At 54.8% G+C, this 27,650-nt stretch overlaps 1 protein-coding gene across 2 annotated transcripts; it reads left to right on the forward strand.

The window, feature by feature from the left end:
- On the forward strand, positions 1–27,650 carry TBX4 (T-box transcription factor 4). 2 transcript variants are annotated; one of them, XM_045888110.3, is made up of 8 exons: positions 1–2,884; positions 3,677–3,771; positions 11,831–11,950; positions 13,439–13,586; positions 22,818–22,970; positions 23,973–24,061; positions 24,195–24,430; positions 26,956–27,650. In XM_045888110.3, the coding sequence occupies exons 1-8, from the start codon at positions 2,687–2,689 to the stop codon at positions 27,573–27,575; spliced, it is 1,659 nt and encodes a 552-aa protein (XP_045744066.1). In that variant the 5' UTR covers positions 1–2,686; the 3' UTR covers positions 27,576–27,650. The 2 variants fall into 2 exon arrangements, with proteins under 2 accessions (XP_045744066.1, XP_045744067.1); XM_045888111.3 differs by having other exon boundaries at positions 26,959–27,650.

Consider the following 27,650-nt stretch of genomic DNA (forward strand, 5'->3'; position numbering starts at 1 on the left):
TACTGTGGACAATTCTAACAAAACAAATGACTAACAAGAAGTATTATAAGGATGTGAAGAAAATTAACATCAATATTGAGAACAATAATATTACAAGTAATGGTAAATAACAAGTTATTGAAACTGTGACAAAATACAGAGACCGAGGAGCCAGCAATGGAAGCATTTTAGGGGTACAGAATAAAAATTAAAATAACAATAGATTATAATGACCTATTGGAATACGATATCTAATAATTACCTATTAGTAACAGTATCACTAAGGTACCAGGAGGCCCTAGAATGATGGAGCAGTGGCAGGAAAGTAACAACATATTTAATAATGATGAATTAACAAATCAAACCAGTACTTTAATTTTACAGTATTAAAAATTAAAAGTACTAATAATTTATGTGCTAGGATATCCTTAATGTCATTGAACTGAACAGAATACTGCTCTGATAATAGAGATAATTAAAATATTTAAAATAATACAAAATGTTAATTTCCCCCAGTGCGAGAAAAATACCACCAGTAATCTAGAGTGAAAAGTAAAATGCTCTTCTTAGAAAACGAGTTGGCTGAAAGCGACGGACCGAGCGAAAGGGCGCCCAGCCTGCGGGCCGCGTCCACGGAGGGGTCCGCGAGAGGGGCGAGCGCGGAGGCTGCGGGCCGCGCGGGCCGCGGGCTCCAGCTGGTGCGGAACCCGGCTGTGCCGTTCGCGCCGGGGCTCCAGGTCCGAGGGGAACCATGGGGGCGGCCACTCTGGGCCAGCCGGGAGGGAAGAAAAGGAAACTAGCGGGGAGCTCCAGCCAGGGCGAGGGCCAGCTGTCGCGATGTCGGGATGTGTCTCCGGGGCCGAGAGAAAAGGAAGAAGCGAAGGAGAGCACCACGCACGCCGCCCTCGTCTCGGATCGGAGCCGTGGGACTGGCGTCAGTGGATGCCGGCCGCGGCCGTGCTCCGTGCACAGGACTGAGAGCGCCGGGCGTGAGTCAGACTGCGGCCCTGCATGGCTCCTGGTGTGACAAGTGCCCCGTAGAGGACCCAGTGGCCAAGACAGCATTGCGCCAGGCGGCGCGTCCTCCCGGCCCCGCGGTCCGCCGCACCTGGGACCAGCCGATCGCGGCGGCCCATCCCGCTGGCCCTAGATACAGTTGGAACCAGCGTGTTGGGCCAGAGCGTGCAACTCCCCTCGTCGAGCAGTGTCCCCTTGGCCGGGGGGGGCTCCGGGTTTCCTAGGCCTGGCTCGGAACCCGCATGTGGCCCAAGGCGGGTACAGGCGCTAGCCATGCCGGGCAAGACTTGTTTCCTGCTGCCTGTGGCTGGAGGCCTGGGAGGGCTGTCAGCTTTATCTTTATGGGCTTTTCCCAGCCCCAACTCGCCCAGGCCCCTTTTTATCTCCCTGGGTTGCACTTGGCTTGTTTACTTTGTGAGGCCCTGGGAGCCAATGTCTAGGACCTGGGATGGGGAGGCCAGTGGGCAGGATGGTCAGAGGCCTGGGCCTTGGGATGCTCAGGGAGACCCAGGAGAGAAAAGAAAGAAGACAGGAAGAGAGGCAGCCAGGCACATAGAAAGACCCACCAGGTGCCAAAGAAGGGAGAAGAGCAGGGAGGTGGAAAGGAGAAGCAGAGATAATGCAGGGGTGCATCCATGATGGAGGCAGGAAAGGCAGGTCCTGCTGCCTGGGCTCTCAGCCTGATATCTCAGTACCAACTTCTAGAAGGGAGCAGGCACTTGGGGCAGGCTGGTGAATAGTTTTGGACACTTGCGGAAGGACGGCTGTGCCTGGGAGCAGGACTAGGTTGTGCCTGTGACCTGGACCCACCCAACAGGCCTGGTCCTTAGCTAGGAAGGGTCTCAGTCCTTTGCCCCAAAGCAGAGCCCTTTGGAGCTAAAGTGTGACTGAGTGAGCCAGCGAATGTGAATGTGTGGGCAAGGCTGTGAGGCCCCTGGCTGAGTTCAAGGCCTGAATCAGAGCTGCCCTAGGAGAGTGTGGCTGCTTGAGTGACTAGAAAGCTCTGTGTGGGTGCTTGTGTCTGGGTGTGAGGCTGTGTGTGCCTGTGTGAGGGACCCAGAAGCTGTCTGTGGGAGTGGGAATGTGCAGGAGTGAAAGCCTTTGGTTCAGGAAGGCTTTACCTGACTGCTGTCTAAGGGAGTGGGTTAGGGCAGATGGGTGAGCAAGGGCCTGAGGGACTGCCCAGCCCTAGGCTCTTTCTGCAGGTGTGGAGCCCCAGGAGCTTGGGCCCTGCCCTCCTGGCCCGGCCGTCCTCTGGTGCCTACCCAGGAAGTGTCCTGGCTGCCCTGACCCAAGAGTGGGCCTGGACCCCAGTTATTAGGAAACAGCGAAAAGAGACCCAGGCCTCAGGCTCCACTGGAGCCGAGCAGGAGGGAGGGACTGGGGGTGCAGCTGGGGCAATGCCGAGAGGGCGGTCCTTCCCCCAGGCCTGCTCATCACACAGCCCCACACCCAGGAGCAGGCAGACCTTGAACCGCACACAGACCCTCCCAGGTTCAGAACCCAGAGGGAGGAGGCCACGGTCCTACCCTCCGCATTTTCTCCCTCCCGCAGCTCAGAAGGGGGCGGTGTCCACGTGCGCCTTTCCCTCCCGGGCCCGAAGTCCCCCGGCCGGGCTGGAGCGGGCTGTGGGGCCTCTGGCGAGTGTGGACCCGGGCATGTGACTCGGTGTGTGCTGTGCCCGCAGGAGATGCTGCAGGATAAGGGCCTGTCGGAGAGCGAGGAGGCCTTCCGGGCCCCGGGCTCGGCGCTGGGCGAGGCCAGCGCTTCCAACGCCGCCAACGCCCCCGAGCCCGCGCTGGCTGCGCCGGGCCTCAGCGGAGCCGCGCTCGGCAGCCCCCCGGGCCCCGGCGCCGACGCCGCCACCGCCGCCGCCGCCGCGGAGCAGGTAGGGCCCGCTGGCCGTCGGGCAGAGGTCGGGCGTCGGTCTGTCTGCAGGGCCGCCTGCGTGTGCCAGTCTGCCCCGCAGAGGACAGGACTCGCTTCCCGGGGGACCTGGCTGCGTCCCGGACTGCGTGTTCTCCTCCGCGGGGCAGGGCTCGCGCTCTCTGCCTTGCGTCCCTCTTCGGCTTCGCGCCCTCGGGGCTACTCTGGGACAGGCGGGGGAGGGCACCCTTGTGGCAGCGGGGCGAGCCCGGGCCAAGTGTCCAGCTCCGACGACGCCGAGAGGGCGGGGGTCGGGGGCGAAAGCTCTGGCACCGGGAGCGAAGAACGGATCCCAGCCGGGTGAGAGCGGGGAGCGGCCGCGCGGATGTCGCTCAGAGGGTCACAGTGATAACCTGATGATCGCAATAAAAGGAATCCGTCTGTGCACGCCCTCGGCCGGCATGGGTCTGCGTAGCGTCTGCGGGTGCGCGTGTCCCTCCTGTGTCTGTCCGAAAGTCTGTGGCTACGTCCCGCCACGTGGAGTGTTTATGTTTGTGTAGTGTGTCATCTACCCTGTCGCGGTCAGGATGTGTCCTCTGCGTACCACAATAGGTGCAACTCCGAAGGAGTGGGTCTCAGCTACTGATTACATTTTGAAAAATTTACCAGTGGTACAGTATAATTTTATGAAACGAAACGGTCCCGGGGCTGGCAGCACTCTGCATAGTTCCTTGAGTCTGTGTTCTCCGTCCTGAGGGCTCCTCGTGGAGCCGTGGCCCAGGCCGACAAAAGTCCCCTTCCCTCTCATCCCTAGACCATCGAGAACATCAAGGTGGGCCTGCATGAGAAGGAGCTCTGGAAGAAGTTCCACGAGGCAGGCACCGAGATGATCATCACCAAGGCGGGCAGGTCAGCGCTGGGACGTTTACTTGGGGGATGGAAGATGACTGGTGGGAGAGATGGGGATCCCCTTGGACGCTCTCGCCTTAGCCCCGCATCCTACCACGGTTTGCTACTGGGCGCAGAACTTCACCCGGGGAATCCTCCTCTAGGAAGCCCAGCGGGAGGGAAGGAAGGGAGGGGTAGCACTATGCAAATAAAATGCAAATAAGGATCACGACGTCGGAGGTCCCGGTTCCAGCACTATCCTGCTTTGTCCTCCTCCTTTTGGGGACCTGCCTGGTTTCTCAGGATTGCATTGATTGGGGACCCGGAGATGGCCCTCAACAGATGGAGGGAGGGGACCTGTGTTTTCCTATTTCCATAATTTTCCGGGGCAGCGTGCACCCCAGATCTCTCATCCCAGGGGTGCTGCTCCTCTGTTGACAGCACCCCCCCCCCCCCCCCCCCCGCCCCTCAGCCAAGGGAAAGGGCCCGGTGTGTTGTTTAGGGAGCAACTCTCGGGTGGCTGCCAGAATAATGATTTATAAAGTGGAAACATCTTTAAAATGCGCTGGTGTCTGTGGGAGAGAGCCTGGAGGAAAGCGTGAGAGGAGGAAGATGCAGCCAGGGCAAGATGAGAGAGAGAGAGCGAGAAGAGAGAGGAGAGAGATTCAATGGGGCCAGGAGTCTTGGGCGGGCGGGGCAGGAGGGGCTAGGCCAGCAGTTATCAGTGAAGGGGGATTGCTGCAGATAGTGAAGCTGGAAAGTTCAGGTGTAGAAACTACCCCTTCCCCACCTACTCCCATTTGATTTTAATCCCTGAGGGGAACAGGGTAGGTGTGAAAATGTGCTGTTGTCTGGCCATGGGCCCATGATTGGGTTTTCCAAGGAATAAGGTGGTGAAGCCTTAAGGGCCAGCTGCTTGCCTCTGTGCAACCCTCAGGCTAGGTGCTGCAGGGTCTCTGCCCTCTCCTCGTCCCCCTCTGCAAAACCATACATACGGTTGTATGCAAAGCACTTAGCACAGCTCCTGGCACATGTAAGCGTGCCATAAATGCTAGCTAAAATTAATCGTAATTAGAGAAATGTCTGGCATCCACTTAGCATTTTTCTTCTACTTTTTAAAGAACTCTGCCGAACTGCTCAGAGACCGGTGGGCTGTTCAAAAGAAAAAAAAAAAAAACCTGGTAGTTTGCAGTGTGTAGTGGAGTAGTCCTGTGGTCCCTCGTGTCCTTTCCCTGGCAGGACTTGCAAGGTTTCCTCTGTTTTGTTGGGGGTAAAGTCTGGCCACTTGGCCACCCCAGCCTGGTAGGTGGCAAGGCCACCTGGAGCCTCTATCAGGAGAAGAAGCAGGGGGATATCAGGGCCTGAATTTGCTGCATTTGGGAGATGGGGAAGGAGGATGCATGAAGGGAACCTGGTAGAGGGTGCCGCTTAGAATAGTCCTTGAGGACTGTGGGGAGCCAGGTGTCACAAGCCTTGCCTCTTCCTAGCTGAGTGCACTTGAGCACATCTCTAAGCTTCCTGTGGTGTTGGCTAACACAGAGCTGGTGACTGTAGACTTACCTGCCAGCCTTCCTTTCTCAGGCACTCTGAGACTCAAACCAGGGGTCCTATGAGCTACTTATGGTAAATTGTTGAGTGGATTATAGGTGTGAAGAGGGGGAATTTATTTCTTGTGACTGCCGGGGTGGAGGGAAGGAAAGAAGAGAGAGAAAGATTCAGAATTTCCCTTTTTAGGCAGCAGAAATAACCTTGTCTTTTGAAAATAAATGGTCAGCATGTTCTTGGGGCAAGCCTGGCCTCTGGCATTGAAAACAAAAGGCATTTGTGATTCTCCTCAGTGGGGTTTCCTGCATCTGCATGGGTCCTCCTCCTTCCCTCCCCCCAACACAGACACACACACACATACACTTCCATAGGTACCAACATCAGGCAGATGTTTGTGCCCGATTCCTAGTGAAGGCTTAGAGATGGGCCTCAGGGAATGATGATAATAATTTTTAAATGGCTGTGATGAAGTTGGCCAATTAGGGTTTCATCACACCCTTTCATTTCTCTGGCGGAAAGTTATTCGTGCAACAGGTCTAGTCCTAAAGAAAGTCACTAGCCTCATCGCCCCTCCCCACTGTTCTCACAGACCCTCTTTCCTCCTGCATAGCTGCTCACTGACCTCAGAGACCAAATTCAGGACTCTGATCCCCGTGGCCCCCTCCGCCTTACTGCCTCCCTCGCCTGGGCAGCCTCAGGAGGCAGCTTGCTTTGCTTGGGCTCGGTTGCTCTTCAACATCCTGTGGACTCCCAGTTCTCTTCTTTGTGTCTCTACCAGCACCCTTCTTGGGACACCTGCATTTCTTAGCAGATGGCCTGGACCCTTCTCCTGAACCTTGAATCACAGATTCCTAGACTGCGTGAGCTGGAGGAGAACCAGGGGAACGTAAACCTGACCCCAGAGAAGGGAAGGCACTTGGCTCTTATAGATAGAAGCAAGATTAGGCAGTTCCCGAGTCTACACAAGCCAAGCTGATGATACTCCACCCCCAGAACAAAACCCCAACTTTGAGAAATTCCCCTTATGGCTTATTTACAAGGCCATTCAATGTGGGGTTGTTGCTCTACTCTAGAGACCCTGGCTGGTTAGGGGCATGGTCATTGCTGTCTGGTTGAGGGAGAGGCAGGCCCTGGAAAAGGGGAACCCAGGATGTTCCCAAGCTAGTTTGAGTCTTTGGTCACAAGCCTCTTGCCTGAAGCCCTGAAGGTCTTAAGGCCGAGGAGAGAATAATCCCCTTCATTGGATAGTGGCTTTGGATTCTCAAACCATTTGATCTGGGGAATAAAATGCCAATCACATTGGGAGACATCAATTTCTGAATGCTCAGTAACCCCTGATGTCAGGTGTAAAATGGGCCAGAATCCTCCCAGCCAGTTTCTGTCCCTCTCAGTCTCCTGAACTCACAAGTTTTAAGCCATTCACTGCATCGAGCAGACCCCTCCTGTCTCTACCTCCTTCACATCCCTGCCAAGCTTGAAACATGTGAGAAACTGCATTTTCTCCCAAACATAGATAAAAGCGAGCTCCACAAAAATTTAAATATAAACCTCCCCAAAATGAAAATTTCCTAACCGTTTGACTGCTCTCCTCCTAGGTCATGGTTTTGCCACCAGATAAATCTCCACTATCAGCCTTCATAGCCTGTTGAGTTCAATGTTGCTTGTGTTAGTGACAGTGAATTTGCGTTTGAAAAATGAACTACCGATGAGAACTCCTGTTGAACCTGTATTGTTTGTTATTCTGAGGCAAGGATTTGGCCCAGCTTAATCCGGGGCTTCAAAGCCAATTGCCCTTGCTCTGTATACAGAGCGTCAGAACCCAGTGGCGTGGATGATAAGACAAGTAAGGGTTGAAGACACTGGGAAAGTGGGTTGGAGAGAGAGTCCTTTGATCTCTTTCTAAAGTATTTTCTGAAAGCAAAAGTCTATCAGAAGGAAGTGTCTTTAAAAAAGAATCTGAGAAGCAACTGATCTTCCAAAACAGCATTCATTCCACACACCCTCACTCCTGCCCCCCACCTCAGGGAAAATATTTCTTAAAAATGCTTTGAGTGAATTAGAAAACTCTGTGTGTGTGTGCGTGTGTGTGTGTAAAGTGGGAATAAATTATGAAGCTTTGCCATTGCTCTCAGAAATAATTAGGCTCTAGAAGGTTTGGTCTCAGTATAGGCAGCATCAGCAACACAGCTCCCCGCTCCCCCAGGAAACTGAGCCTTGGCTGATGGGCCTTAACCTCTTCCCAACATACTCAGAAATGTCTCTCAAGATTCCCAGACACTAGGGATAGGAAGAAGGGTGGGGTTTTCTGTGGACCCCCATCCTTTGCCTGCAACCGGTTCCTTTCAGACTCTGGGCTCTGCTGCTGGTGTGCATATATATATATATATATGTGTGTGTGTGTGTGTGGACACGCACACATATGATATACACACGGGTGTAATTTTCAATGTCCATTTTATTGAAGTGGAACATTCCTGCAGAAAAATGAACAAATCTTAATTGTACAGCTCTATAGACTTTCACAAATAGTACCCCCAATCATGGCACCACCCAGATAAAGAAACAGAAGAGAATCCTCTTGTGTGCATTCCCACCCCACCAACCCCCGCCCCCCCTCGAAGCCCCTCTCCGGCCTTCTCACCCCTTGGATTTGGTTTTGTGCCTACGTTTAAGGGAAGGCACATCTAGCTGCTCCTGGGGTTTCCGGGCCCCCAGAGAAAGTCGGGTGCCTTCGGGTTTGGGGTTTGGTGGCCTGGCTAGGTGGAGAGAATCTAGCTGGTCTCCTAGGTCCGGCTTAATCCCTGCACCCCCCCTTCTGGATTGGTGAGGGGCTCGCGTAGGTCAAGGTCAGGAATTTGGCGAGGGCTTAGGCCGGGGAGCCGGCAGCCCCCCGCGGCTGTCTGAGCCCAGCTGAACTTGCACGTCCCCCCTCAGCAGCGAGCGAGCATCTGAGGGGCTGTTGCCAAGATCACAATGCCCCGAATCCCTTGCCCCGCGCCCCGCAAGCCTCCCACGCCGAGAAACGTCCAAGGAAGCTTATCTTAGCAGTTCATTCTAAAACCATTTCCGAGTATGAAGTAGATAAGGCTCCAGCCCGCACCCTTTCAGAGCCTGTTTCATGATCAGAGGAGAAACCCCCGGCTTTCATCTCCTCCCGGGCGGCGGGGCGGGCGGCTTGTTTATTCCCCGGCGGAGCCGTTTCCGCGGGCGCCCGGAGCGCCCCTCTGCCTGCGGGGCCCGGAGCCCCGAGGGGGCGCCAGGGACGCAGACGGGAGGCCCGCGGGGCGCAGGGAGAGAGTGGGGGAGAGGGCTCGACGGCGCGGGGCTGGGGGTGGGGGGGCCGCGGGGTGTCCGGGACAGGCGAGCCCGGGATTCCCGGCCAGCGCCCGTGGCGGGCAGAGTGGGAGCCAGGCGGCTCAGAGCCCTAACCTCTCTTCCTGGCCCTCCCTCCCCGACCCGCTGAGCTGTTCATTTCCCCCACAGTGGTGGTTTCCAGGTACATTTGCGTCCTGAGTCACAGAAACAATTTACATCGCGCCCCCTCCTTCCATCGGTTTCAGGAGAGAGGGCCTCCCGGTGTAGGGGAGCCCCGAGGAGGTCACAGCTCCCAGACCCAGCCTGCCGTTGGTGGCAGGAGTCACGCCCACCCGGGAGCGCTCCCTTGCTGGGCCTCTGGGCTCCAGCTTTAGCCCCCTCTGGAACCAAGGGCAGATGCCTTCAGCGGGGAGGGGAGGCTGACAGGCTGCATGGACCCTGTGCTTCTCCTGCACACACAGCCTTTCCCCAACCCGTGTGTGCCCTGCATTCTACTGGAGCCCCGCAGGTGGGGAAATGGTAGGGTCCCCAAGGCTCGTGTTCTCAGAAGCAGTCACCAAACTGGACCCCTGACAGATAGGGAGATACCTATTCCTGTGAAAGCAGTGGCGCTCCCTGAACCTGAGTAGTTCGGCCTGGAGCAGTGGACTCTTGAACTCCCGGCTCAGACCAGCTATCCCATCCCCCCTGTCCCTGCCCCTAAGGGCTGCAGCCCTGGGAAGAGAGAAATCGGTAGGCAGCGGAGGCAGAGGCTGGGGGATACCTTCCTTCCCTGCGCCAATTCCTGGCAAAACCTCCCTGAGGGTGTTTTCCGTCAGGAAAACTGTGGTCAGCTGTGGTCAGCTTCTAGGAGAAGCCAAATCACAGGACCGTGCCTTGGGGAGCTGAGCACAGGCTGCTTATAGGCCTCCTAGAAAGCATTTAGCCCGTGTCAGCCTGGCCTCCTGAGCTGCTGAGACGAAGCGTAGTAGGGAGTAGGAGAAGGGGAGGGGCAGGGTCCTTGACCTTCCTCTCAGCCCAGGTTAGGGAGACTACTCCAGTGGCAGGGAGACATTTTCTCCTGCCCCCTTTGTAGATACTGTCCTGGGGGGTGGCCATATCTGCCCTCTGCCATTGCCACCTGAAGTGATTACAGGACAAACAGGCTAAGTGCAGGGCACTGGTGCCCGGTCAGCCCAAGCACAGCCAGGGCTGCCCCATCTTGTGGCAGTTTCTGTAGCGGTTACAAAATGGTGGTCTGGAGGGGACAGGATTCTTGGCCTTCCCCCAGGGAGGAGGGGAGGTGAGGCAGCTGCTGCCCTCCCCGCTTCAGCTTTAGCCCTATCAGGGAAGAGGCTGGGCCTGGAAAGAGGGTGGTGCAGGCTCCAGCTGTGCCCCCAGGCCGGGCAGGGGCTGGTGAGCAGGCGGTACCGGGTTCCTGAGCCCTCTCACTTCCCCCATTCCTGGAGAGGGGGTGGGGTGGACATTTGAAAATGCTTTCAATTGACATCTGAGACAAATTCTTCCACACGGTTTATAAGTCCCTAGACTTGCGGCTAGAACTTCCCTCCTCCCTCCAGGCAGGCACACGTGCACACATGCGCACTCCACTGTGTACTCAAGTACATGCGCTCGTGCGTACACAGGGCCACACGCCTCCCACGTCCCTGGCCCACTGCAGTGCTCTCACGGGCCCTTCCTCCCGCAAGAGAGAGGGCGAGCAGATGGGGGCTGGGCCAGGGGTAGAACTGAACCTCCCACCTCTGGGTCCTCGCCGGGGCTTGCTGTAGGGTCTGCCGGCTTGAGGAGGCCTTGATCCCTTCTGGAAGCCCTGTCCTGTCCAGGTAAGCTGGAACCCCTGTTGACAAAATGGGGGGCTGCAATCACCTGTTTGAGGTGTCTAGGACAGCTTCCCTTGAGGTTCTCTCAGCTTAGTGAGGAGGCAGAGGACCACTTGATGGCTTTCCTTGAGGGGACAGTCTGGGCACTGTCCCAACTCAGGGGATTTGGTTCCTGATGCCCTAGTGTCTTCAGTTAGGTTTGGATCCTGCCTCTCTCTTGGGGGAAACACCTTTGTGGGAGATCAGCTAGGAGAGGGTGGGGGTGTCTGAGAGGATTGTGAGGAAGGTCTGTCTGCCCCTCTGGGGAGGTCCAGTGTCAGGGACCTGGGGACCAGGGGCAGAGCTGTGCCCCTGCGGGTGTGTGCACATGTTGTTGTTCCTGTGTGTGTGCTGAGGGGTCTGGGGAAGCCCTTCTCTAGAATATTCACTGAGCCTCAGGGTCCTGGACAGTCTTAGCATGGGCTGTGGAAACTGGAAAACTTCCTGTTTTTTGGTGAGTCCATTTTCACAGAGGTCGGCCATCCACTGGTTTGTGGAGGGAGGAGTGCAGTGAGGGCCACGGCAAGAGTCACAAATGGACTCAGTGAATCCAGTGAATCCACACACCAACCTATGAGATAGGTGGTAATATCCCTGTTTTAGAGATAAGGAAACCAAGGCACAGAGAGATCCAAGCAAGTTGCCCAATGCCTCACAACCTGTCAGTGGTGTGGCCAAGGCACAGTGGTCCTAGAATCTTTTCTCCATGAGGCTCCTGAGCTGGCTTCCCCTGGTCCCCGGTGAGTGTGCACAGGCCCAGGCATGGTCTTCACACAGTTAAACACTTCTGCTAAACACCCCAAAGGAATCCAGAGACCTAGCAGCGCTCTCCTGTTTGCCTGTGAGTTGGTTTGAGGCCCGAGGGCTTCCACAGAGGCAAGGCCCAGAGGAGACACTCCATTGATTACAGAAGCAGCTGACAGGGACTTCGAGGTCTTTTGCTCTGGCCCCTGTTAATGGCAGCCCAGAACTTTAGTTGCATATGGACTGGCAAAGGGCAGGAGGGAAATTAAGCAGCCAGGTTGCTGTTGAAATCCTCTCTCATGACCCCGAGGGTTTCTATGCTTTAGCTGCTCACAGCCAGTAGGCCTAAATATTAGGGGATCGTGGGGAAGAGGGAATTGCACTGGGGAAGCCAGGTAAGCCCTCTTCCTAGACACAACTCCCGGGGCTCAGAGCAACTGGTGCGGCCCTTCCCTTGTGTAGGGGGAGGCTGAGGCGAGAGAGGGAAGGGCCTTACCCAGCTCACACACGTTCTGATCAGGGGCCAGTGTCCCTTAAGGCCTTCTGTCCCCTCACCCCTGTGTGCCATCTCTCCCGGTGCTGTCTCTGCCTTTGCCTCACACCTTGGCTCCCCCCAGGAGGATGTTCCCCAGCTACAAGGTAAAAGTCACAGGCATGAACCCCAAGACCAAATATATCCTGCTGATTGACATCGTCCCTGCAGATGACCACCGCTACAAATTCTGTGACAACAAATGGTAAGAACCTGGGGCCCTCACATCCCCTGTCTTCTCTCACCACACCCACCCCACCACCTGATGTTTGGTCCAGGGGCTCACCAGCTAGTTCCAGTGATTGCCCAGACGTGCGGCATTGGGAACTGAGCCTGCAGGGGCTGCAGGGTTGGCAAATGTCTGCCCACCTGCTGCAGATGGGGCTGGGGCTGGAAATGAGTTGCAGTGTTTGAGTGTTTGGTAGCTTTCAAGAGTCTGTTCTCTCCCTACAGCTGTGGACAGACAGGACTGGTGACTATGCTGTGGGGTGAGAGATGGACAACAACACTGGATGAATATAGGCTCTGGTCGGGCCGCGCTGGGGAGGAGGATGGGAGCTGTTTCTTGGGGGACTTTGATATTGGATGGTTAGCACCCAGATGCCTGGTCTGTGGCATCTTCTGCTGCTTTTCCACTTGCTCCTTGTCTGGCTGTGAGCCCTTCCTTTAAGCTGTTGATCCACAGTGAAGGGCAGCCGCCTGGTGGTTGGATGACAGGATGCCTTGGCAAGGGGTTGGGGGAAACAAGTGGGTTGTAGGGCAAAACGGGGGCCGGACAAATAAACACTGGGCTGCTTTTTCTAAGGCCACCTCCTCTGTACCCTGTCTGTCCCCAGAGCCCAGGACAGCACTCAAGGAGAGAGAGGGATTGAATGAATTAGCAGCCAGCTGGGATGTGGGCTCCACAATGGGTTGGTAGTAGGGTCAGCAGAGACTGGGCTGAGGAGGCCAGGTCCTGTCGAGGGCCATGTTTCTATTTCTTCTCTCTTCGGGTTGGATTATCATTCAGAGCAGGCTCTGGCTGAGGGGACAGTTACCAAGTAATTTCCTTGGGGGCAAGCACTATATTGGGGACAAGTAATTTTTTTTTTTTAAGATTTTATTTATTTATTTGAGACAGAGAGAATGAGAGACAGAGAGCATGAGAGGGAGGAGGGTCAGAGGGAGAAGCAGACTCCCCGCCGAGCAGGGAGCCCGATGCGGGACTCGATCCCGGGACTCCAGGATCATGACCTGAGCCAAAGGCAGTCGCTTAACCAACTGAGCCACCCAGGCGCCCGGGGACAAGTAATTTGAGAGTTGTCTAGGTCCTCTGAGAAGCTCCCTCCAAATAATATAATTTATAACATTTTAAAATTGAAACTATAACACGCACACAGAAGTGCCTAAATCTCCGCACAATATACTTGTGATTAGCCCCATTCTTTGAAGTAAATAAACACATCTGTCTGTAACTTCCCTTTCTCTTTCTACTGCAAATAAAAGAGATTCAGAATCGCTCCCCCTCCTCAGCACGCTCTCCTCTGACCCTCACTCCCACTCACAATGCCTTACATTGAGAGTATAGGATGAGCATTGATTTTTTTTTCCCTCTCAGGTTTATGGGGATTTGCTCTCAGAGGGGACAGGGAATCTGGGCTTTTCCAGACCCCAGAGTAATCAACCGCTGTGGTTCTGTCTGCTCTGTTGGCAGGATGGTGGCAGGGAAGGCTGAGCCGGCCATGCCAGGAAGGCTCTATGTCCACCCCGATTCTCCTGCCACTGGGGCCCACTGGATGCGGCAGCTGGTCTCCTTCCAGAAGCTGAAGCTCACAAACAACCACCTGGACCCCTTCGGCCATGTAAGAAAGAGACTGCCTGGCCTTGAGAGCCAGCCCTGGTGCTCAGCTGGGGGTGGGCTGGGTAGGGGTGGAGATGTGGAGAATCCACTCTGGGGATCCAGCTCCGGGCTTTGGCACATGCCGGGGCCAGACTGGGGAAGGAGCCGGGGTCTGAGTCCCACAGCAGTACATCTTTCCCCTCATACTTGCTGCCTGGGTAACTTTGGGCAAGTTTCTTGGCCTTTTTGAGCCCTGGTTTCCCTATCTAAAAACCTTTCGTGGTTGTAAGATTTAACTGAGAGAATATGCAGGAAGCACTGTGCACGTGGGAGGCTTTAAATACATGGCAGCTATCGACAAGGATGATGATGATGGGTCAAATCTCTCCACTTGGGTTTCCCCAAATTTGGCCTTGCTGGAGCCAAACACACGTTCACTTTCTTGGGAAAGAGTCACTGATGAGTTCTGAAGCCTCTCTTTGGTGTGTGCCTTCTGCTGGGCCTGGCAGCCCCTGCCCTCTGGAAGGGACGGCCTCGCCCTGGCCCTGGTGGCCGCTCCTTCCTGGCCTTGCCTGGGGCCTGGCTCTTATAAGAGAGACTCTGGAGCCCCAGGGATGCTGCCGCTGACGCCCCATCCAGGCTGCCGAGGCTCATTCTTTCCCCATCTGGCTCTGGCAGGCCCACAAAAAGCATTTTATGTGGAAATTTTTAGCTCAAGTGTGTGGCAAACTGAAGTCTGGGGACGTGGTATTATCCACCGGGGCACAGGCCTGGCCCCTCTCCGCTACCCGTCGTTACTCTGGAAGTACAGGGTGGGGTGGGGTGGAGCACGGGGGCCGTAGAGGCTGCTAGATGCAGTTGCCCAGGCTGCACATGTAATCCTCAGGGTGCAGCTGGTGGTAGGGGACGCAGGGGTGAGGAGGGGTGCAGGGATGTGCCTCTTTCATACCTAAGTTCTATTCCTGAGGAGTTGCATGCACATCAGAATCCTGTGAATCATAGTTCCTCATGGAAAATGCCAGCAATGGGTCATTTCTGATTGATTGGTATATAAGACAAGCAGCCCTTAGTTCTAATTTTCTGAGTCTGTTCCGTTCTCTTCTGAGTTGGTAATAAACAAGCAACTAGGAGAAAGCTTAATGAGTGTAATGAACTCCTGATTTTTCCGTTTTGCAAGGAGCCCAGGTTTTCCCATGCGAGGCAGGCAGGTGCTGGGGGTGTGTGGCAGAAAGGGGCAGCCCCAACTTCTCCTGGGGGTGGAGGTGAGCCACCGATCTAATGGGAAGAGTGGGCCAAGTCCCCACCTCCCAGAGCACGGGGCCTTTTAACCAAGAGACAGAAGGGCCTCCTGGGTCTTACTGGGCACTATCTTGGCCAAGACTTTGCTCCCCGTTGGCTCCTACCTGGCCTCCTCTGCTTGCCCAGGTCACGGCACCAACCTGGAGAGGTTAACGAGGGCCTCTGTGGTGGGAGTTTGGGACTAGCTGGCAGGCACGTGTCTGCCTGCCACTGTGGACAGGGCAGAGCTTGGCAAGAGCTGGATCTTTGCGTGAGCCAGCCTGGCTTGCCTCTCCGGTGGCTCGCCTGGGGTCCATAAGGGGTTTGCTGTAATCCCGCATATAGTCTTGAGTCTGAGCCGGTGGGGCTGCCTGAGGGGCTCGTGATGTCGAGGGTAGCCCTGGCTATATTCACCATGCCTGCCTGGAGCTCACCTCTCCTTGGCCATAGGGATACTCCCCATACTAACTCAGCTCTCTCTGCAGAGGGTTGGGATGCAGAGCATCTTCCTCCCCGCCCCTGCCCCCCCGCCCCCCGCATCTGCCCAGCACGAGCAGCTTATTGGTTACAGCACCCTATGTGCAGCGGCAGGACCTGGAGAAGAGGTGACTGTCCCAGGGGCTGGGAGTAAAGGAGCCGTCTTGGACCCACACCTGTCCCCAGGCCAGTATTCTTTGAGCTTCTCCACCCGTCTTTCTGTGCCCAGGGCTTGAGCTGTCAGATCTGCAACTATCTGGAGCATCCCTGGAGAGGGAGCAGCTTCTGACTATGAGGCAAGGGCTGTGGAGGATGGATTCCTAGATAAGCCATGTGGACCAGGGCTTTCTGCTCATTGGCCTGCACCGGTGGGAGTGCTGAGCCCTTCATCACCTTGCCCGGCTTCTCGGTGCAGGAGCCTGGGAAAGAGCCATGTCGGGCTATGAGTCTGCCCCCAAACAAGCCCTTCCTTCTGCATTGCTCACCTCCAGTGTTTCAGTTTTCCCTAAAATCTCCCGGACCTCGAGGAACTTTCTCAGCCAAATGAGCTTTGGACTTTTCCCCTTGGGTCTCCTAGTGTGTCAGGGATTTTAGCTGTTGCCTTTCATTTGCAGCCCTCCCTCAGGAGAAGGGTCCAGGGTCCCAGTGAGAGCCTGGGCTAGGCAGCTGGTCCTACATACAGGGAACAGGGACCCCTTGGACCACATGGCCCACATGTTCCAGGACCGGGTTTAGAAAACTCCTGGTGGATGTTTGCCATGGTCCGGGAGGGCCATCTGTTCCTTCTTGGGGTAGGTTCAGGGTATGACCACCGGTTTCTGGGAGTAAGCCCAAGGCCAGAGGAGGGGCAGAAAGGATCACGGGGGCTGGGCAGGACTGACCTGCTGCCTTAGAGCTCCAATTCAGCTCCACTTCTGTTCCGCTGTCTAGAGATGGGCAGGCGGCCCTTGCCTCCTACTTGCACCCCCTCCCACCCCCCCAGGGTCCTGGGCCAGGTAACCATGAAATGGTAAGAGAAGCCGCTTCGGGAAATTGAGGAGGGCCTCACCGAGGTAGGGCCTGCCTCCTGCAGCAGGACATGGAGATGGCTGGGTCTTACTTTTCTCCTGATCTGGAGGCAGGGAGCCGATGGCTGCAGTGGGGTGGGGTCTGTGTGTTTGTGTGTGTGTCTGTGTGTGAGAAGAGACACCTCTTATGTCCCAGGACTCCCAGATTGCTGAGCTGGAAGACCAGCTTATGATTTCTAACATAGTAAGTCTAACTGTTCCAGAGGCTGGGTTGGCTCCAGGCTGGGGCTGTAGGCTGCAGCCCTTTGGTCACCAAGTGGCACTTGCGTTGTCCCCTCAGTGTGCCACCTCTTCCTCTGACTACCTAGTTAGTTACTCGTGAGCCTTGGGATGCAAGCTCAAACGCCCCTTCCTCAGGGAGGCAGTTCAGGGTCCCCATGACATGCTCCCAGATTGCCATGCACCTTTCTGCCCTTGTACTTACCGCAGTTAGGATTTTATCTATTTAAAGATTGGATTTATTTATTTTAGGGTGGAGGGGTGGAGGGGGGGAGAGAGAATCCTCAGCAGACTCCATGATGAGCACAGAGCCCAGCTTGGGGCTCCACCCATGACCCCAAGATCACACCCAAGCCGAAACCAAGAGTCGGACGCTTAACCAACTGCACCTCCCAGGTGCCCCTAGAATTTTATACTTAAAAATCAAACTTGTTTTTGAATAGGAAATATACAGTCCCACGATTTAAAAATAAATCAATGAATAAAAAGTGTCTGTAATGAACCATTTTTCTCCTCTGGTTCCCCATCCACCCAGTTTCTTCCGATCCCGGCCACAGCTAACCATTGTTACTAATTTGTTTTTGGCATTTCTTTTTGCATATACAAGCAGAATACAGAATCTCAAATCCTTTCTTTTATACGCAAAAGGTAGCATACTATAAATGCTTTTTGTGCCTTGCTTTGTCAATAGTATAGCATGGAGATCATGCCCTTCACCTAGAGCTTCCTTTAATTCCCTTCCTTATAGCCGCATAGAATTTCATTGCACGATTGTTCCATCAATCATGTAGCCAGTCCTTATCGCAGAAATGAAGATGCCTATTTTTGCTCTTTCAATTAAACTTGTACCTATATCATTTTACACCCGTGTCAAGTATCTCTGTGTGGCAAGTTGCTTGCTCAAAGGGTGTTTGGATTTGTAATTTGCGGTTTCACCCTCCATCGGAGTTGTACTGATGGGTACTCCTGCTACCACTGTAGCCTCCCCGGCGGGAGGGAGAGACATTCTGGGCTTTTCCCAGTCTGACGGGTGAACCGTAGATACTGGTTGTAGTCTCAGTTTGTATTTGCTTTATTCTGAGTGAAGTTAAACATCTTTTTTCCTCTTCTGTGAACTGCTGTCCTTACCCTTTGCTCATTTTTCTCGCGGATTTTCGAGCACTTATCCATTCTAGGAGCTTTGCATAAATGAGGACAATCTGGCCCATATATGTGATAGAACTGCTCGTATGTTTTCCCGGTTTGCCGTTTGCCCTGTGACTTTGCATGTAGTGGTATCCCCACACAGAAGTTTTTGACTGAATATATTGCTCTTTTCCTTATGGATTCTGGATTTTGAGTAACTGAAAGCCCTTACCCACTCCTTACTTAGAAGGAAAATCTCTTGGGGTGCCTGGGTGGCTCAGTCGTTAAGCGTCTGCCTTCGGCTCAGGTCATGATCCCAGGGTCCTGGGATTGAGCCCCACATTGGGCTCCCTGCTCAGCAGGGAGCCTCCTACTCTCTCTACCCCTCCCCCTGCTTGTGCTCCCTCTCTCTGACCAAAAAAAAAAAGTCTTAAAAAAATGAAAAAGATAAAAATTGATAAGCTTTAAAAATAAATAAATGAATAAATAAAAAGATAAATGTAGTCTTTGGTCCAGTACATCTTCTCACTACTTACTTTTGCCTGATTTTTGGATTACTGTTGTGACTTCCCCCACTAGATAGGAAACCACGAGGTTTTAAATCACCCCTGTTTCCTTGTGCCTGGCACTGGGTCTGGCACAGTGGGTGCTGGTAAGCAGTAAGGGAATGAGGGAACCTGCTGCCGGGGGTGGGATTTAGCCAGAGAAGGCATGTCCTCCACCAGGGGCTGACCTCCCTCCAAAGCTCACGCTGTCTACGTGTCAGTGAGGACCCAGGGCTACTGATCTCCCTCTTTTCCTTCTTTTCTCCCACATTGCTGCACCCTGCACAAAATGCCGAGCCTTTGCTGGGTGCATTGGGAGATACAGCTGCCCCGTTCAACTCCCGATCAGGCCTGGTGCTCCGCAGCCAGGTATAAGTAGGAGCTCAGGCTAGCTTCGCCTCCCACTGGCTGTCTGAGGTTGGGCAAATGCCTTCACCTCCCCAAGCCACAGTCCCCCTCGTCTGCACCGAATGTGCTCAATAATAATGCCTACTTTATAGGGACATTGTAAAGAGTACTTAGCTCCTCAGCACAGGGCCTGGCACGTCGGCTATGCTCCGTAAACACCGCAGTGTCTCTGAGAGAAAGCAGAAGGCTTTCTGGGCCCCCGGGCTGCCGCCCTGGGAGCGAGGCCTAAGACACATCTGGCCAAGGCCTCGTGAGTTGGCTAATGGGCCGCCGGACTCAGTCCTAGTTTGGATAGTCTTTCAGCCAATCGCTTACCTTTCTGGGTCTCAGTTTCTCCTCTTTCCGTGTAAGCTGTAGACGAATCCTGTCCCCGTCCTTACCTCTTTGCAGGACTGGAGAGGGTAAGAAGGATGATGGAGAAGGTAGTCTTAGAAAGTAAAATTATGACGCAGGGGAAAATCTGGTTTTAATCTATGACACAATGGGCATTAGCCACACTTGTATGGCTAGCATCCAGATACACTGTGTTCTGTGGTGGACATCAGGGCCTGGTGAATCCTCGTCACTTACAGTGTTGGGTTGACCCTTGATCATTAATTTCTGAGCGTGCTGTTAAGAGCAGCGTGTGCTCTCTCAGAGGCCATCTGGGATCTTCTCGGGATTCTGTCTCCAACCAGCTATGTGCTCTTGGGCAAGTCAAGTTCCCACTACAAGCCTCCTGTTCCTCATCTGTAAATTAGGCGGTTGGACTAGAATGATTGCTGAGGTCTGCCTCTCCGTGCGCTAATGTTCTGTGATTCTAATGCAGATAAAGCTCAACCTCGCTGACCGAGCACGCTAGGGCGATCTCTCGAGGAGATGGACGCTTGGCGCTATCACAGTTTGTTAAAAGAGAACAGGCTTCTGAACTGCCGCCAGAGCATAATGAATCCCATTTCTGTAGAACAATGGTGGGACCAGTCATGTAGCAGGGTTTGTTGATGTGGCTGGTCTATTTGGCCCAACGTCCTCTGCCACACACATAAATGTGAGACTCTGGCAAAGAGATGAATGTGGTGCCTGAGGAACTTCCAAGTAAAGCCAGGTGTGAGTCACAGAGTTGGTCTCACACTCTCCTGGGCTGTCGGGGCTGAGGCGCCAGTTTAAGTTTGCGTTGGTTCAATGAGCGGGACTTTCTTCCAGACACCTGTCCAGGTTCCAGACTGCCCGAGTTAGGAGGGGTGTTTGGGACCACTTCTTAGTTGAAGGCCTCCCTTTACAGATAGGCACCCCAATGACTGGAGGGAAAGAGCTTGCCTAAGACTTGCTGCTGCTGAGCAGAGATCCATAGAAGCTTCTGGACCCTTCCTGACTTCTCTGTGTCTGAGATTGTACCCCCCTAGTGGCTCCTTCCTGCCCCTGCAGGTCTGGCACTTTCTCTCTTCCCAGTTTTCCCTGCCAGCCAGTCTGGGCCCCTCCCCTAGAAGGTGTGTTTGGCAATCTCTCCACCTCAGTCAATGGAGGACCTTGTCTGATAGGCTAAGGAGTTTGGCCTTTATCTCAAGGGGCAAGAGGGAACCATCAAAGGTGGCATTATGAATACAAGACATTTACTGAGCTCTAAATGCTGGCAGGGATGAGGGGAGGAGAACTTGGGAGGCAAGAGGAGGAAATACAAAGCAAGTGGACAGTCTTCCTGGATGAACTAGAAGGTTCTAAGCAAGGGAGTGACCTGATCTGATGTGTAGCAGGTGAAAATGGAGATGGAGACAGGGAGGAGGTTGTCGCAAACCCAGAGAGAGATTGGGGGTGGGCAGAATTGGGGCTGGGCAGTGGGAACGGAGAGGCTTTTATCTTGTGGATGGAGTCACAGGACTTGGTCACTGACTGGACCTGGAGGTGAGTGAGGAGCAGGGAGTTGATGATACCCAGGGCTCTGGCCGGACTGATACAGCCTAAGCCTCCCCAGGTGGCAGAAGAGCAGGGCGGCTGCTGTCACCTGGCTGACGGTGTCCTTAAGGGACAGCCCAGCCTCTCTGTGCAGGTGCCTGCATCTGCTGAGGTCTGTCAGTCCATTGTCTGTGTTCTCCCCGCCGTATAGGAGCCCGAGTGGCCAGGGCTAGCTAGTTCTGCCGCCGGGGAGCCGCAGCAAGCCTGCGCTCACGGAGAACTTGTCTGTGCACAGCTTTAACCTTGAGGTTTGACCTGAAAAATGCCTTGGAGGCTACCTTGTCTCTAGAGAGCAAAGGAAGATAGGAGAGGAAGGGATGGAGAGTTTGCGGGCATGGCCAGGTCTCCCCACTCCCGTAATCCTGCCTTGCACTTACTAGTTCCTGTCTGGGGGTAAAAGAGCCCAGAGGTACAAAAGGAGTAAAAGATACGGCTCTTTCTTTTTCTCTTGAGGCGTTTGCAGTTTAATTGAAGGGACAAGCAGAAACAGGAAGCCACTAGGAAGCAACACGACAGCCGAGTAGACAATGCGTGGGGGGGAAGTTTCAGAATCAGGGGTTCACAACAGGACCCAGTAATCTGGGAAGGCTTCCCGGAAGAGTTGGGCCTTGCGATGAAAACCCTAGAAGGTGAGAGAGAAGGGGAAAGGAAGATCAAGCAGAGGGAACCACATGTGAAAAGGCCCAGAGGTGGGACTCTGGAGGCATCTAGACCACCTCCTAGGGATTTAGTTTCTGGGTCTTCTGGGGACTTGGGTCCTTTGTGGACTCCTGCAGCTGGGGGACAGTGCGGGGTGACAGAGTAACCTAAAGGGACTGGGAGGCATTTCCCAAGACCCATTCCCCAGGCTCCTGGAAACAGATGTCCATGGAGGCCTCCCAAGGCAGGACTTGTGTCCACTCTGAGTTTGTCTATCTGGCAGGCTCCAGTTGGGCAGTAGGTCTCCAGCTGCAGGACCTGGCTGGGGGTTTGGGGTGCTCTGTACCTGCCCCGAGAGGGTCCAGAGGTTTGTGGAAGGGGGCACAGCCAGTGAAGAAGGCAGAAAAGCTAGCTCTGCTGGGTGGCGCAACCCAGCCAAGCCAAGGAGCCCAGGGAAGGCCGGAGGCCACAGCCCAGCTCCTGACCCACCTAATCCTCAGCTGCGCCTGCCCTCTGGGCTGTCTCTGTCCCCAGGGTGTGCCGAATGCGGCACCTTCCCAGACTAACGCTTCTGCCTGGGCATGCCGTGGAAGAGCCTGGTTCTGGCCCTTCTTGTGGCACTCTGGTCACTCAGGGATTTAGTCTTGCCCCGTGCCTATCCCTGGGAACCGGGAAGGGTGGGAGCCAGAAGGGCTAGCCCAGGAAGGGGCACCCCTAGAAGGAAAGGAAGGAGAGAAAGGAGCTCAGAGAATAATGGGGCCAGAGGACCACAGCCTTGCCCAGCCAGGACAGGAGCCAAAGGGTTAACAAAAGCAGCGGTGCTGATAAAATGCCCCAAATTCCTGGTCCTGCCTCCAATGGGGAGGGCGTCTGGCAAATGTCAACGATAAAAAATACATTTTAATGGCACATGATGCAGCCGCTACCGTGGGGCACGGCCGAATGAGGCAGGTTCGGAGCGGGAACTACTGTGTGTTACTCCCAGGGCTCCGGGGCCAAGCCTCCTGGGCTCTCCTGGTCTGGTGGGGCGACCTGCCTCCCCAGCCCCAGGCATCCTCCAGGGCCCGTAGATGCGGGGGGGGGGGGTGGCTTCTGGCCTTCTCTGGCATTATTTCTGGAACTTTGCCATCTCCTACCTTGGCACCTGGAACTCTAGCCCATGATGGAGCTTCCCTCCGGGCTGTGAGCAGCCTTGAGCAGGTCTGAGGGCAGGATGCATCTGGGAACCCCTTCAGCAGACCTCTGCAAGTGTTGAAACAGATGAAAAAAGTCGGAGTGGGACACTTTCCTCAGCTCCTCCCCCATGCTGCATACCCTGGCAGGCATCTCTAGGAAAGGCAGGTCTCAGGGCAGGCGTGAGGAGCGGGAGGAGCAGGGTGAAGGGGCAGCTGGAGTAGGAAACCTGAGGGAGATAAGTTATGTATAGCACCTTTCTGGCCTGTGCCAGGAGTCAGGCCCTGGAACCTGGGCTTTTAGGAGGATAAGAGCCAGCCCAAGGCCAGCTGACTGAGACCAGAGACAAGAGGGTGAGGACCTGGAGCTCAGAAAGAGACCCTTCTCTTCCAGATCATCCTCAACTCCATGCACAAGTACCAGCCACGGCTACACATCGTGAAGGCTGATGAGAACAACGCTTTCGGCTCCAAAAACACAGCCTTCTGCACCCATGTGTTCCCAGAGACTTCCTTCATCTCTGTGACCTCCTACCAGAATCACAAGGTACAGCCACCCCCCAGCCCGCGCCCCCCTCCACTGACCCTGCGTGGCATTTCTGTGCCTACTAGTAGGGAGGCAGGAAGGGAAGCCCCCCTGCACTGAGGCAGAGGCGCCGGGGACACCTGGGCTGTCCCTCAGAGCAGCAAGAAAGCAAATGCTGAGCAGGAAGAGAGACCAGACTCCTAAATCTCCAGTGCGAAGTCATTATGGGGATTGGACGAAGCTGGCAACTATAAGAACCAAGAGCGTGGAGCTTGTCTTGTGGCTTGAGTGTTGGGCCATTTTGTTCTATAACCTTCTTCGTCCTGGTGGGATTCAAAGGTCAGACTCTGGGCCTGCCAGGAAAAGGGAAAGAATTGGGGAAAGGAGGCTCAGGGAACGGTCATGTGTGGGAGCCCGGAGACTGAGCCTGTGGTCAGCCGGTGGTCAGACGGGTCCACCTCCCTCCCTGTTACACCCCCTCCCCTGCCTGACCACCCCAAACCACCTCCGGATCCCTGCACAGACCACTCTCCCCTGTCTCTCTGCTTCTGCCCAGGCAACCCTTCTCAGGGGACTTGTCACATCGTGCGAGGGACTGGCCAGGTGGGCTGGGGGGATTGAGGAGGGGCCATAGGCTGTGGCAGATTTCAGGCATTCAGGCGTTCAGAGTGACAGATTTGCATTTAGTACGGTCCCTCAGAAGCTGATGTGGCAGATGCCCTGGACGGGGTGACACAGATGGGAAGCTGTTAGAGGCACGCAGGTAGCCCAGTGGGGTAGGAGAACAGGAGACGGAATCAGAAGGTCTGCAGTGAGTAGAATGGACGGAAGCCAGCAAGGAGCCAGCCGTGAATGGTGAGCGCCGGGAGGATGCAGTGAGGCTGCCGGCCGGCTGGCTGAGGGCTGGGGTGTGCCCCTTCCCTGGACCCTGCCGGGAGCTCTGAACAATCTGGGACAGGGGAGGAGGGCCAGCAGCCAGCCCAGTCCTCTACCCCAGCGACTCTGTGTGTCCTCTCCTGACAGATCACACAGCTGAAGATTGAGAACAACCCTTTTGCCAAGGGATTCCGGGGCAGTGACGATAGTGACCTGCGTGTGGCCCGGTTGCAGAGGTGGGACTGCCTGGCCCGGGGGTGGGGGGGTAAGTGGGGGCGCAGACCGGGTTCAGGCCCACAGACCTGGTAGCCCTCCAAGTATCTTTACTCTCTTCCTGTCTCCCTGTCCCTGTCCTCCCCACCTCTCCAGCAAAGAATATCCTGTGATCTCCAAAAGCATCGTGAGGCAGAGGCTCGTCTCCACCCAGCTCTCCGCCAAGCCTGACGTCAGCCCCCTGCATGGTGCCCACCAGACGCTCCAGCACTACCAGTATGAGAATGGGGCTCACGTGCAGTTTGCTGCAGCTGAGCCACAGGACCTTCCCCTCAACACCTTCCCGGCACAGAGGGACTCAAGCCTCTTCTATCACTGCCTGAAAAGACGAGGTAGCTCTCTCCTAGTCCGGAAGCCCTAGAGGGTCAGACGAGCTCTTCCTACAAACACTCTCCATCATATGTGTGAACATGCACGCCTGTGTGGGCACATGCGTGTGTGCGTATGTGAGCATGTACACACACACACACACCTGGTTATCGTGTGGTCTGGGAGAACAAGCCTGGAGGGTTAGAGGCCTTGGCCCAGCTTAGAGCAGGGATGTTGATTCTTGATTTTAATGCAGCTTTCGGAATCCTCATGGACAGCTTGTGGCCTTGGTGTCCCCAGGACGCCGGTTGGTACCCCTGCCTAGTGCCCGGTGTTCTTTATATGCACTGCTCAGAGCCTCTGCGGGGTGGGCACATCACACAGAGTCAGGTGGACTCTGTCTCAGCCTGGGAGGAGGCTGAAGCCTCAGGGTCCAGAGGTATGGGGATTAGGGCTATCATTTATCAAAGCACCCTCAATCCTAAAACAGGGGTGACCCAGAGTCATGAGAACAGGCTCCCCACCTCATCATACCAGGATCTGCAAAGAGATTCCATTCTTGTGAATGGAAATCAGCTATGTGGATGTAGACTGGGGGCCAGGAAGCCAGGCAAAAGAACTGGTTTCGTTTTCTTTGGAGAGGAGCCCTGAGCATCTGTGCTCTGGTACCGGGTCTGGTGTAAAATTCTCCATCTATAATACAGATGATTATCATTTATACCAGAAGAACTCTCAGGGCCCCTGAAATTCTCTTGGGAATGAGTTGGGAGACTTTTCCTTAGAATCCAGAATGTTCTCTCCACCTAGCTCCTAGGGAGCTGCTGGTAAGGCTCTGGGTACCCTCTGCTCCAGTCCTATTAGAACGAATGGCCTAGGGGTGCCTGGGTGGCTCAGTCAGTTAAGCGGCTGCCTTCGGCTCAGGTCATGATCCCAGGGTCCTGGGATCGAGCCCCGCATTGGGCCCCGTGCTCAGCGGGAAGCCTGCTTCTCCCTCTGCCTGCCACTTCCCCTGCTTGGCTCTCTCTCTCTCTGTCAAATAAATGAATAAAAAAAAAAAAAAAAGAATGAATGGCCTAGAACAGGGGTTGGCAAACTGTGGCCCTTGATCCAAATCTGGACTGTTGTCTGGTTTTGTCTGGCCTGTGAGCCATAAAAAATGGTTTGACACTTTTTTAAGAGTTGAAAAAAAAATCAAAGGATGGTTATTTCATGATATGTGAAATTACACGAATTTTAATATCCATAAATAAATTGTATTGGAACACAGACATACCCATTTGTTTACCTGCTGTCCGTGGCCACTTTCACGTGACACCAGCAGGGTCAAATGGCTGCAACAGATTCCGTTACAGCCCACAGAGCCTAAAATATTTACTATCTGGCCTTTTCCAGAAAGAGTTTGCTCACTCCTGACCTAGAGTGACTGGGCCACGTTCCAAGTCCAAGAGCTTCATGCTCTTGAGGGAAAGGAGGAACTTGGAGGGAAGATAGAGAGGAGGGATGAATGAAGGATGACGAGAGAGCTGGGTAAGAGGGAGAAACAAGTTCCTCCTCTTCAGGGAAGAGGCTTCCAGAGGGGCAGAGGGAAGAGGTGAGTGCAGGCCCTCAAACTCAGTCCACTTACCCCCAAGGCCACCCTGCCCTGTGCACACACACAGCTCCCAGAATGAATCCCTGGAGAAAACTAAAGGAGGGAGGCCACGTGAAGCCATTGGACGAGTGTCCTTCAATTTGTTGAGTGGGCTGTTGCCAATCCTCAGGCCTGGGTCGTCCCTGGGTCCCAGGGGAGGATGTGCCACTCCAGACAGTCATGGTTGAGGACGTCGAAAGACACATACATATGGTGGTTAGGGGCAGCTGATGTCATCTTTCCCCAAAGAGCGTTATCAGCTTAGCCTTAAAAGTCCAAGTCACCTTTTACTTAGTATCAGCTCCATTTCTTAATTTTGTAAACACTGTTCAGTTGGACTCTGTATAACAACAATCTGCTGGGACTCCTTTGAACACATGTAGGGTTTACTTCCTCTTCTAAAAGCAATAGTAAGTGCCTGCGAGTAGCTTTGCCTTGCTAAGGCCTTCCTGGGAGCTGTTTCTGTTAAGGCAGAAACATTGTGGCTTTAATTTTCTGGCTCATTCAGACAGATGTGGCCTCTGGGCCTGTTTCGGCCTGGCAGTTGCCTCTACTTTCCTTGGCCAGGGTGGGCCTCACCTAAGAATGCCAGTGCACATTAAGGCCTCTTCCCATCCCTAAGAGTCACGGTGGCAAAGGATGAAAGCTATATGCTGCCTGGCTAACTACATCACTGGGTGTCCACTGATGTGGTGTCCCCTGCGGCCTCTGAGCAGGGTCCATAATCTGACCACTTCTTGGCTGCTGCCACCTTTTAAAAGCTGTAGCTGATTAAAATGATTCTGGAAGTGCCACGGCCACATGGGGCGAGGGCAAGGCCTGCATGACAATGGTAGGCCATCTTGGCATCCAAAAGGAGGGTTCCAGGCCCTGGGCTGGTGGAATATGGCTCTTCCTGAAGGTTTCTTTGTCTTCCAGCAGACAGTGCCCGCCATCTGGACCTACCTTGCAAGCGATCCTATCTGGAAGCTCCCCCTGCAGTGGGAGAGGATCATTATTTCCGTTCTCCCCCTCCCTACGACCAGCAGATGCTGAGCCCCTCCTACTGCAGTGAGGTGACCCCAAGAGAAGCCTGTATGTACTCAGGCTCGGGGCCCGAGATTGCCGGGGTGTCTGGGGTGGACGACTTGCCCCCACCCCCCCTGAGCTGTAACATGTGGACGTCAGTCTCCCCGTACACAAGCTACAGTGTTCAGACCATGGAGACTGTGCCTTACCAGTCCTTCCCCGCCCACTTCACCGCCACCACTATGATGCCTCGGCTGCCCACTCTCTCGGCTCAGAGCTCCCAGCCGCCGGGGAACACGCACTTCAGCGTCTACAATCAGCTCTCACAGGCTCAGGTCCGCGAGCGGGGGCCCGCCGCCTCCTTCCCGAGGGAGCGCGGCCTGCCCTCCGTGTGCGAGAGGAAGCCCCCCTCGCCACACCTGAATGCTGCCAATGAGTTTCTCTACTCTCAGAGCTTCTCCCTGTCCCGGGAGGCGTCCTTACAGTATCATTCAGGAATGGGAACTGTGGAGAACTGGACTGACGGATGACTCCCCTGTCCGGAGACAGCCCCAGGACCATGTCAATCCAGTGTTAACCTCTGTGGGTGGCCTGCACTACCGAGA

Source organism: Mirounga angustirostris, unplaced genomic scaffold (genome assembly GCF_029215605.1).
Source record: "Mirounga angustirostris isolate CCGP_5_RB_7025 unplaced genomic scaffold, mMirAng1.0.hap1 SCAF_17, whole genome shotgun sequence".
Taxonomy (NCBI): Eukaryota; Metazoa; Chordata; class Mammalia; order Carnivora; family Phocidae; genus Mirounga; species Mirounga angustirostris.

What these genes read in the sequence shown, in the direction of transcription:
- TBX4 (XM_045888110.3), top strand. Translation starts at nt 2,687, where the DNA reads ATGCTGCAGGATAAGGGCCTGTCGGAGAGCGAGGAGGCCTTCCGGGCC. An exon ending in ACCTGGACCCCTTCGGCCAT is followed by an intron (nt 13,587 to 22,817) that starts GTAAGAAAGAGA and finishes CTTCTCTTCCAG; the next exon opens with ATCATCCTCAACTCCATGCA. An exon ending in CGTGTGGCCCGGTTGCAGAG is followed by an intron (nt 24,062 to 24,194) that starts GTGGGACTGCCT and finishes CCACCTCTCCAG; the next exon opens with CAAAGAATATCCTGTGATCT.